Source organism: Perissodus microlepis, chromosome 7 (assembly GCF_051167445.1).
Source record: "Perissodus microlepis isolate ML-2025 ecotype Zambia chromosome 7, ASM5116744v1, whole genome shotgun sequence".
NCBI lineage: Eukaryota > Metazoa > Chordata > Actinopteri > Cichliformes > Cichlidae > Perissodus > Perissodus microlepis.
Genome location: NC_140467.1, coordinates 43,758,931 through 43,771,099, shown reverse-complemented (window position 1 = coordinate 43,771,099; position 12,169 = coordinate 43,758,931). Strand labels below are relative to the sequence as shown.

General features: G+C 40.7%; 1 protein-coding gene across 1 annotated transcript; it reads right to left on the bottom strand.

Moving 5' to 3' along the window:
- Positions 1-774: 774 nt before the first annotated feature.
- On the bottom strand, positions 775-7,898 carry lman2la (lectin, mannose-binding 2-like a). The gene is made up of 9 exons (XM_084935266.1): positions 7,684-7,898; positions 7,271-7,389; positions 4,817-4,934; positions 4,632-4,714; positions 4,495-4,527; positions 4,010-4,171; positions 3,784-3,898; positions 2,463-2,588; positions 775-2,380 (listed from the first exon to the last, which is right to left on the bottom strand). Exons 1-9 carry the CDS (start codon positions 7,883-7,885, stop codon positions 2,238-2,240), a joined length of 1,101 nt encoding a protein of 366 aa, XP_084791392.1. The 5' UTR covers positions 7,886-7,898; the 3' UTR covers positions 775-2,237.
- Between the last annotated feature and the right edge of the window lie 4,271 nt (positions 7,899-12,169).

Sequence of the window (12,169 nt, the reverse complement as noted above, 5' to 3'; positions counted from 1 at the left end):
GCTTTATAGGCAAACTACAGGGGGTCTGAGATGGGGTCAGGGAGATATGACAGCAAAAGGCACTCTTTATAACTACAGAGGTCAGAACATTGGGTCTGTAGTCATTAAGGTTTATGATCCTTGATTTTTAGATACCTGGAGAATATTGGTGTGTAAAGAAACCCTCCTACAGTCAGAAATAAAATAGAAAAAAAGGAAAAATTGGTTTTCTGTGCCCCAGCTACAGACGTGTAAATAGTACAGTAAAAGGATGGGCTCTTTTATAGTGCTTTTTTACTCGAGCACTTTATACAACTTGCCTCATTCACATAAGAACTTTTTCTAGACCTAAGAGCTTTCTATCTAACATTCACACTTGAAGACACACTCCACCTCCTGAGCCACCCCAAGGTTACCGCACCTGGTACTACCAGGCAGTCTCCCATCAGAGTACAAACCAGGTCTAAATCTGGTTGGGGAGGTACAGCGAGTCATCTGCTAACACTGGAAAATTGTGCCGCGTCCCAAAGTATCCTTGGGTATCCTGCTCTCTGATGCATCCATTGGAGTGTGAATGTTAGATAGAAAGCTCTTAGAAAGCACTATACAAGAACCACTTCATTTATCATTTAGCTTCTGAGATTGGGCGTGTTCAGGGTGGCATAGCCGTAAACAATGACAATAGTAGGGCTCTACTCATAAATGTGTAAAAACCTTAAAATGCAGTGAGCCATCGTAACAGTGCTCACTACCCTCCATGACATTAAATACATCAAACAGTTCAGGACACAGAAGCAAGATAAAAACTGCTAAATTTATTGTAAATCCTAAGTCACTGACTGCATACATGAGGCACAGTTTCATAAAAAAACATTTAAAAAACATAAATAAGGTAGTGCGGTGGATAAAGTGGTTACAGCAGCGGTCCTCAACCCCCAGGCCTCGGACCGGTACCGGTCCGTGAGTCGTTTGGTACCGGGCCGCGAGAGTTGAGGCTCAGGTGTGAAATGTATAGTTTTCAGGGTTTTTATCGGTTTTCAGCGTTATTTTGTTATCGTTTTTATCGTTAACTCGGTTTTCCTGGGTCTTTTCAGGTGTGTTATGAATAAATCTTCTTTTTTTCAGTACCGGTACTAGTTTTATTTTGTTGTATTTATCCGCGACACCTTAAAGGCCGGTCCGTGAAAATATTGTCGGGCATAAACCGGTCCGTGGCGCAAAAAAGGTTGGGGACCGCTGGGTTACAGAAACAAATGAAGTTTCCAAAGACTGCACAATAAATAAAAAGCACCACCTAAGAGATATGATGACGTGTGGTGTAAATGAGAGGGTGGTGTCAGGAAGGGTGTGACGTGCTAAATAGAAACAGAGAAGTGGCTGAAAGAACCATCTTCTTATAAAATAAAACAAACATAAAATAGCAGTAGTGAAAATAAAAAAACATTTTTTTAAATGCACACACAGACTAGGGTGTATGAAATATAAATAAACATTTTGACAAAGCAACTGACTTAAATTGATAATTTCCCTGAAACACACCAATCGCTGCCATTGACACATGCTATGTGTAGATAGAACGGCTAAAAGCTCACACATGATGTTAACAAAGCAGATCACAGACTAACCCACACAAACGCCATGCATGCTAAAACAACAATAAGAATATAGAGCACATAATACAGCACAGTATAAACTGAGAGACTTTTCTAATGCAAAGAAGCGGATCAGTGGCTTTTGCTAATTTGGTTAGCGCCTTGTACTGCAGGTAGTTAATGGACTTGCAAGCAGGAACACATCAGCTTACTTAAGTAGATTTCTTAAAGCTGCAAAATCAACATCAGTGATGTGAAAACCAGTGAAAAAAATATCCTCCAAATCCAGCAAACAGTACCAAAACACAAAAAAATAGCTGCTCATGAGAAGTCAGTGACAGTGCTGCACATCTGCTTTGTATCAGGTACAGAGGTGGAGATGGTAAGGCCGAGTTGGTGCGCGTCAACCGGGGGGGGGAGGGACAAAGTGTGAATTGAGATCCTCCTATTGGTTCATGGCTACTGATGGCAAAGTTGGAGTATGGCTTTTTGTGTAGCAGGGAATACATCCACTCCACTTCCTGTCAAACTGAGTTGTCCTCGGGATTTAAAAAAAACAAAACAAAAACAAACCAGTGCCGGCTGACAGCAGCGTCTCACTTTCAGTGCAGTTGTGTCCGCGGACCACGATAGCTTTTACAATCGCCGTCTGCTTTGTTGTTGTCCTCAGTAGAAGCGCTTGCGTCTGTTCTCATTCCAGTGGCTGTACACCACCAGGCCGATAACGATGAGGAAGATGCACCCCAGCATGGAGAAGAGCACGGTGAAGAAAATGGCTATTCCGCTCATCCCCTCATCGCTCTGACCCACTGAAAGAGAGCACAACAGTGAGCGAAAAGCACACCCTCTGATGGAAACTCCACTAAGTGATGCGTGACTGTGTTATCTCACATCTGATGAGCTCCATGTTGTCTACACTGGGTATGGTTATCACGTCTTCTTCCTCCTCCTCTTCTTCCTTTTTGCTCCGCAGCACCGTCAGTTGGTAGAGTTTCATAGAAATTATATCATGGTTATCTATTAAGTAAGAATCAGCAAATGGAAATGTGAAAAAGTTAAACAGAAACCCAGAGATTAGAAGCTAATATGGAGTTCTAGGAATCTTCTTGCACTGTAATTCAGCTCAAGTGAAGCTGGCGTTGTGAATCGATGGTGAGATCATTATTTTCACGACTAAACTGCTGACTTAAAGGTTAAAATCCCAGCTCGCAGCGCTAAATATTCACAGCCCTGAGGCCATAATTTAGAGTTTTAATATCTAAGTAGAGTGTCCTGTTACACAAGGCCAGATAACGACAATAAACAGCATCTAGTTTCTTTTTTCTTCATATTTTTACGTTTCCTAATCTCATTTTTACTACAGTTTTACAAAATATACTCGTCTGCATGATGGTGGCGTGAGAACTGACAGGTCTGCTACTTGGTGTTAGACTGTGATGATCAAATGTTTCCCTAATTCTTTGCAGAAGTGGATTTTCACATTTAAACTTCTTCTTTTTCCAGCTGCTCCCTTTATAGTTCACCACAGCAGATCTGTCTCCATCTCTACCATCCTCTCCTCACACACCAACCCTCTGCATGTCGGCCTTCACTGCATCCGTTAACCTCCTCTGTGGTCTCTGCTTTTTGTGTTTCCGTCTCTTTTTTGAATCCATTATTCTCAGAGTGTCATTGGTTCACTGAGTTTTTTCTGTCTGTCTCTCCCTATGTTTTTCCTTTATTTTGTACTAGCTTAAATAAAGGCTCGATTTCACTTCATTCCATTGTTTCTGCTTCTTGCAGTTGGCTCAACGCCACACCTGACCTCTAAAGCAGCGGTCTCCAACCTTTTTTGCGCCACGGACCGGTTTATGCCCGACAATATTTTCACGGACCGGCCTTTAAGGTGTCGCGGATAAATACAACAAAATAAAACTAGTACCGGTACCGAAAAAAAGAAAATTTATTCGTAACACACATGAAAAGACCCAGGAAAACCGAGTTAACGATAAAAAACGATAACAAAATAACGCTGAAAACCGATAAAAACCCTGAAAACTATACATTTCACACCTGAGCCTCAACTCTCGCGGCCCGGTACCAAACGACTCACGGACTGGTACCGGTCCGAGGCCCGGGGATTGGGGACCGCTGCTCTAAAGCACACAACAACAGTTTTAAAAGATAAAGATAAAGCTAAAACCAGCCATTGCATTACTCTGCACTTGTTTACCTGAGAGATCTCCAGTGATTGCTGAAGCGCCAAAATAATAGCCTTGTGGCAACCGCACGCCGGGTAGGTCCAGGCAGTCCCTCCATTCATGCTGCCCGTCGATATCTATCATCACCTGGGCGACACATTTCCATTTACTTCTAAGGTTCACCACTTAGAAACAACTTATATGATACAAGCTGCTTTTTCCTGCACGCCAAAATGATTCAAAGGCTGTGTCTCTCACCGTGAGCCTGCGGCGGACGTATCGGATGAAGAGGAAGCTATCGTGCTTGAGGTTGCGCACCATGGCGTTGCAGCCACCCAGCTCTGTGGGCCGGCCATCCCGCTCGTGGTCGTAGCTGATGGTGCCATTCCCCACCATTGCCAGGACGAAGGGGAAGATCCTCTTGTGGTCACAGGAGGAAAAGCAGAGAGGGAACAGGGCATTTTAGCAAGAGTGAATCCACATTAGTATGACTACAGTGACAGCAGCAAGCTGGGAAAAAGAAAAAGGGCTAAAGGAGAAGAAGAAATAATAAAATGGAGAACAATTAGGACATGCAGGCTCACTTCCTATTATGTGATTGTTTTGTGTAATTTCATAACATTTTATTAAGTATGACCCAGCTGTAACCACAAACAAACCACGGGGGGAGGGGAGAAAAAGGGTTAAACGAGAGTGGAGGCCGGATCATAGGGAGAGGGTCAGATGTTAAAAACACTGGTTACCTGTGTGCGAGGAGTGTATCTCTTCTTCTGCGCCTGTATCCAATTGTGTGCACAAAAGAAGAAAAATACAGCCCCTTTTACATAAACTGTTAATCCCACAGTGCACCCACACAGTAATCAGAACCACAGCAGCGTACCTCTATGTGTTTCTCCTCATTGGGGTATGTGTCCACAAAAACGCCCAAGCCGGTGAAGTTGTCCTTATTTCCAAAAACAGGCCCTGGAAAAGGATTTAAAGACAGTGCTGGTAACATATAAACACTAGTTCTTCTGGTTTATTTAGCACCATGGTTAGGTTTAAATTACATCCTGTAGTGCTTACCTTTCTGCATGCGTTCCTTCGTGTACCAAATGGCCAACCCGTCACCGTTCAGGTTCTTCTTTCCTTGCCCGTGAATTTTAAAGTGCACCTGCACCTCCCAGTCCTTCAGATGGCAGGGCTAAAACACAACAAGTCCAATAAGCTACAGAAGTATAAGTTAAAAGTCTTTGGTAGGCCTAGTACTGTTCCACAGTCTGGTTTCCTTTTGAGTAAATAATGTTTCACTGCCTGCTACATTTGATATAGAGCTTTATTAGGTGTAGGTGAGGTGACTGCATGGACAACACTTAAGGATGGGTTGAGGTCAAGCTAAGAGGAAAGGAAAATAGAAGCAGACTTCATCATTTTAGTGAGTCTACTAAGATTGAGGGAGATGCATGAGGTTTTTAACCCAACCACAGTCACAAGCAGCAGACGGTGAGGATGTTTGTTTACCAGTGTGAGATAAAATCAGCAAGGTTAAAGTAAAGATGATAGTGGACAAGCAGTCAAGCCTTTGTTGAAAGCAAAAGCCAGCGACTAAAGCTTCTTACTGTAATGAACCACATCTAACCAATTCTTAAAACCAAATATTACCATCATATTGTGACTGAGCATAACAATGTCAAAAGCCCATTTTTTAAAGTCAAAACAGTTCCAGAACAAAACAACTTAAACTGAAAACGTAGTAAAGCCTCGCCCACTGAAGACAGGCTGTGGTTATCACCCAGTTCGTGTCAGTGTACAGCAGCTCTTATCACGACCACACAGTCATCGCATGCATTTGTACAATAACTATAGGTCTAAACCTTCAATGTTTCTTACAGCAACTACTGAAAGTGGAAGAAACATTTGTGCTTTACTATGGAGCAGGGGTGTGAAACATAAGGCCCACGGGTCAGAATTGGCCCAGCAATGACTCCAATCTGGCCCACTCTTTGGAAAATGTAAAGGAGGGCATACATTTAACTGTATTTTCGTAAATTTTACAGCTGATGAAAACTGCACCCAAAGTCTTTCATACTACACACAAGTAAGAGAAAAACAATTAAATAACAGAATAGACAACAGAAATTTGTGTTTTTACAACGTCTTCACAATAAAATAATAATAGTAATACGTGAGAGCGGTTGTTGAAATTACACTTCTTTTTCTTATAGCGAGATATAGGGATTTTTACTAGTCCGGCCCACTTAAGATCACAGTGCACTGTAGGTGGCCTCTGGTGTAAAATGAGTTTGACATCCCTGCTTTAGACAAATCTAGCAAAACATTTTCATGACTGGGTACTTTTGGATGCTCCCTTACTTCACCACAAAGTATGGATCTGCATATTGGCATGACAGTATGACAATCATTAGCTCTCACACATCTCTCATTTCTAACCCTAGTATATCTTGCTTATTTACCATGTAGTAATAATCAGGATTTACTGCAGGGCTGGGGTGTTAGCCTGCGTTGCTGTAGCTAAGTAAACCTTATAAACAGGAAACAGAGTGCACGAGTCTGTTTAACTTCATCAGGCAACACAGTGGAAATGATCCTGCAGGATTTCAAACTAACCCTCACCTCTCCATCTGCAGCTTGTGTCTCTGGCTCTTACTGTAAATGTAAATACAGAGGTAGCTCTACTCTTTTTTATTTGAACCTGCTGTTACAAGTACAGCTGAAACGACACAATATATTATAGCCAAAGGTATTGGGTCGTCTGTCTTCACACACATATGAACTTGGGTGACATCCCATTTTTAATCCATAGGGGTTTAATATGATTTTGGCCCAGCTGTTGCAGCTTTAACAGCCTTTACTCTTCTGTGAAGGTTTTCTACAAGGTTTAGGAGTGTTTATGGGAATTTCTGGTCATTCGTCCAGAAGCTCATTTGTGAGCTGAGACACTGATTTTTGCACAAGAAGGCCTGGCTCACAGTTCCCCCTCTAATTCACCCCAAAGGTCATCTACTGGGTTGAGGTCAGGACTCTGCGCAGGCCAGTCAAGTTCATCCAGACCACACTCGTTCGTCTTCATGGACCTCGCTTTATCCACTGGTGTGCAGTCACGTTCCCACAAAGCTGGGAGCATGATATAGTTCAAAATGGATTGGTATGATGAAGCATTAAGAGTTCCTTTCACTGGAAATAACTCCTGAAAAACAACCCCACACCATAATCGCCCCTCCACCAACCTTTATACCTGGCCCAATACAGTCCGACAATCACCGTTCTCCTGGAAACAGCCAAACCCAGAATCGGATTACCATCGGATTACCAGACTCCACTGTTCTAGAGTCCAGTGGCAGTGTGCTTTACACCACTGCATTCGACACTTAGCATCGAGTTAGATGATGAAAAGTGATTGTAACTTTTTTTTAAGCACCTAAAGCAGTTAAGTCAAGGAAATAACTCAGTCACCAGACTTGCTGCTCATGCAGTATACTGGGAGTATGCAAACTTGTACACAGTGCAGCCTTTACTCACAATGCGGCTCCATATCGCCCCCTGTCTGCTCTGCATGTCAGGTGTCAGGCGCACCTGCTCGGTGGTTACCATGGCATCGCCCATCAGCTCCCAGTGGGAGGAGCTTGAGGAGCCCACACCTGGTAAAACAATCAGCACCCATTATAATGACAGCAAAACACAGCTCACTGAGCCTGAGATCAAAGTGCTTTGTCAGTGAGTGGGAGGGGGACACGCGCATGAAAGATAAGAAAGCACAAAATATATACCGAGTATGTCGCTATGACAATGCCACTAGACGAGTTGCGTGAGAAATAGAGTGACTTCATCTTAGAAAAGCGGCTAGTGCGTGCACGAGTTCATGAGTGAGTACATTATTCTGGAAATATCTGTCCTCGCCCCTCAGCCCGCGCCCCCTCCTGTACCACAGGTACCTTGGTAAGGCTTGGAAAGGGAATGCTCCCGCTTCAGGAACTCCTCCATTTCGTGGTCATCGTCGGCAAAACACCGGCTTAGAGTAACAACCAGAAAAGCGATTGTCCAGCGAAATTTCAAAGGCATTTTCTTCCCTTTGCATGTAAAACCGAGCAGTAATTTGGAGCCACTGTAGAGACTGCTGCTGCTGGCGGCGGCCATCGTTGCTCTAAACCCAGCCCACTGAACCGTAACCTTCACTCCCATTGGTCCGCTGGGTTGCATGGCTCGTGACCATTGCTCGGTTTAGCTGTCAATCAAAAGAAATGGTTTTGACACGCTATAGGACTATACAGTTGTTTTAAATAATTAACGGGATCGTATACTGTGGAAATATTATTCTAATCGTCACATTTAAGCTTCAAAGACTTCACTTCACAAGACTTCACAGCATTCGGGAGACTTTTATGCATTAAAGTGCTTACTTTGTGCATTATTTGACTGTAGAAATATATTTATTCATATTAGAAAAGGCTGAAAGCAAATCTGGATGAATTAGACAGCTCAACAAACACTGGAATATAATCCAGTGACGCTCTCTGGCAAACAATAATATTCCAGACTTCACCCAACATTATTACTGCCAATTCCCCACCCTGACAGATCTACTCTTCGGACCTGTTTTGTGTGTATCTGCTTCTGGTTGTGTTGGCCTGTCTGATATCAGGTTGCTTTTGTGTATTTTTATTTATTTATTTATTTTTTGCATGTGTCACTTGTTTACATGACTGATGGCACTCGCTCCTGTGTGTGGCTCAGATGTGTTTCACACCCCTGTCCATATTCAAACCTCTCTGCACTTTTCATAGCGGCTTTGTCATTTCAGATCACGCACTGGTTTATGAAGATGCCAAGTTGCACACTGTAGCAGGTTAGGAGCAGGGATACATAAATAATTGCATCAAAAATGAAGTATTAATGGATTTTTCAGGGTTTATGTATAAGACCACACCACATACATCACACATACATACACCTCTTTCATATTGATTTTTGATTTATTTATTCACTGAACTTTCTTTAGGTTAATATAAATCAACAAATAAATTATGGTGTGATTCAGTTACAGTGAATTAGATCCAACTGTATTCACACTTTAAAGACTCAATAATTATATAGAGTTTGACATATATTTTACTCCAGAACATTTGTACTTTCAGTAAAAGTCTATTTTTATAGACTCTACATATACTGTGGTGTTACAACTTATAGAACATAAATATAAAGTATAGGATACTATATTTTGGACAATTTAATGCTCCCATAAAGGTCCACAAAGACATCTATATAAAGTATAGAATTTAGGATTGGATACTACTTCCACAGCTTTAAAAAGCTGATCATCAGTATTTCATCACAGCATTTGTGCACTGTTTATTGAAACAGCTCTTTAATATTGTTCTTGCTAGTCTCTTTATGAACACTATTAAGACTGGAAAATAAGCAAATATAGAAAAATATCTAACTAAAATTTTAAAAATGTAAAGAAAATTGTAAAAGAAATATTCTAGCAGTGACAACAGACAGATGTGTGGCATTTCCCTGTAATCTGCAGGCCCAAGGCAGGAGACCTGAGTGATGGACAGACATAACAACATAGCTAATCTTCTGGCTACACAGAGACGACCATAAAGCATAAAAACATAGCACACCCATGCAGCAGCTACAAGTTAGCACAAAAAAATAAGGAAATTTGTGTGTGATCGATTATTTATTTGTTGTGACGATGCTTTTTGGCAATAACTCTTATACTGTTTAACAGTCTGTTTTTTCCTCTTAAATGATGCCACATTTGTTGCATCAGAAATTGGGCACAACCTGTTCCAACTTCTCTCCTCTGGTAGGCGCTACAGAGTACACCAAAACAAGCAGCTTCAAGTACAGTTTCTTTCCACAGGCTGTGACTGTGATGAACATTTAGAACAGTCATTTAGTGTGAGTGACTGTGTTTTTATACCAAATTATTTGCTATTTATTGGCTGACAATTACAAGTCGTGGAGACATTTTTCAAACCAATCCTTTACAAAAAGAAGCAATAAAACACTATGAAAACACCTCACCAAACATTAAAATTATATAATTGTAAAATTGTGCACAAAGTATCAAAGTAAAAATATTATTCTGCAGAAAAATGTCCTCTATCAATGTTTTTAAATGAGCTTTTTAAAAATAATTTATATTATGTTTAATGTTCAGCATTAGACCAGCGTGTGACATGGTTAACAGTCATCTACAGGGGTTATTAAAAGATACAGTTTGCAACAGGTCAACTTGCTTGTTTTATTAGACCAGACATGGTCAGAGTTGCCATCCCCTCTCCATAATTCTCACAGCTTTCCTTGCTAATGTATTTTCAAACTCGATCTTCTCTACATCACACATTTTGGCGAAGCTGGTTAGCAACATGAAACTCATCACTGAAACTTGTTTATTTGCTAAATCGAGCTGCTATGAAATGAACTTATCAATTGTCAGCAAGAGGGCAGCAACGTAAACAGATAATGTCCAGGGTGGGAAGGATATTTCATGAGGTTTGCAGCACTGCTGAGGAGACAGACATGACTCATTCTTGTGCTGCATGGAGTTGTTTTACAGTCAAAACCAGATCATACGGGATTATCTTTCACAGATAAGATTGAGCAATTTTTTTAAATTTTTTTAATTCTATGTATGGGTATTACCTGGGGCAGTTCTAGGTTCAAACTTTTACGGCTGCTCAGCTCCCAGTTATCATGTCATGCATACAGTGCCTTGTAATTAATATTAAAGGAATACACTGTTTACAAATGTAATCAACCCTATTAACATTTGCAAACCTCAGTTCAGCTGAATAAAAAAAATGCTATGTTACCTTCAAAAGCAACCTAATTAGTTGGATGACCAATTGTAGTTACTTTCTAAGAATAATTTAGGGTGAATTATCAGAGATTTGAATCTGATCCACCTGTTTTAGGTTGGAGCCTTTAGTTATCAAATTCCAGGCAAAGACTCAGTCATTAAAGAAGTTAAACACGATAGATAAGATGATAGAAGAAGATGATAAGATGAGAAATATGCACAACATTATTTCAATGTCTTAATCACAGAGGCAGTTCACCAAATCATCGAGCACTTAAAGTAGCATTATTTAATATATTCAATGCAGACACTGGAAAATGACCTGTACACGAGGCAAGGTTAATAGAGTTGTTTTATATTAAAGTTCTTGAATTCATACATTAGTTGGTTGGCAACTCACAACATACCAGCAGACTAGTGGATCAGAAGGTTAAAATTAGCTGATAATCTCTAGTTATTTCAGCTAAATTAGCTAACGTTTTTGACACTTTTAGAGAACAAATAAAAATAAGCAGGCACTTTATTAGTCACAGGAATGTCCCCGCATTATCATAAGTTTGAACTTTTGCTATATTTCAGTTACAGTGTGTTTTAAATCTGCATCACTGATTTGTGTCATGAAATTACCTCTTTATCTTTTTCTTGCTGCAGCAACGAAAGTCTTACTTAGGCTTTTAATGACAAAACACGCTGTTGAAACAGCAACGCTACTGTGTGAACGCACTGTAACATCATGACATCAACAACCCTGGACAGAAAACATGTTTTCATTCTGTCCTGTGCTGTTGTCAGTAGAAAAGTTAGGAAAATGTAATTAATACTATTAATAGTTATTTTTAGGGGTGCTCTGATATAATTTAGGGCCACTTGAGTACCCAAAGGGTCTAAACTCACCAATGGGTTTTTCTATGGTAACTATGTTGTCATTATGACATCCAGCCATTCAGCTTCTTTCCCCCTCTGATTTTTACACCAGTCCAAAACCTAGATAAAGGTTAGCCAACTGAACAAACCAGACAAAAGTAATACATTTATTTTTCTTCAATGTTTCTTATTTGAGTGAGCTTAACAAAGGATTTCTGGTATCTGTTTGTTGTTTATGTGTGTACGCTTTTTTAGGGGGCTGGAATAACAACCCTTCACCAGGCCAGTTCAAGGCCATTTTCAAATGTCTCATTGTGCGGTGTGGTGTGCTACTAAACACATCAGGAAATGTGGCAACACAGGATGAGACTGTGTCCCTGTCTGCTTCTGAGCTGTCCCTTTCTCCAGCTGCAGAAGAAACTGGGGAGCTTCCATTCCTGAAACTATGTGTGACCATAGCTATCTACCAACCCACTTTGGTGTCCTTGTGGACAATGCCCTTGTTCATGTTACGGGGGTAGAAGTAGTTTTAATATTATATTCTGTAGTATGGTTTTATGCATGTTTATATATATTTTGGATGCTTTTATTTTTAAGGGTTTTTTTCTTCCTACCCACACCATAATTCAATTCAATTCAATTCAATTTTATTTATATAGCGCCAAATCACAACAAAAGTCGCCTCAAGGCGCTTCATAGATACAGAGAAAAACCCAACAATCATATGACCCCCTATGAGCAAA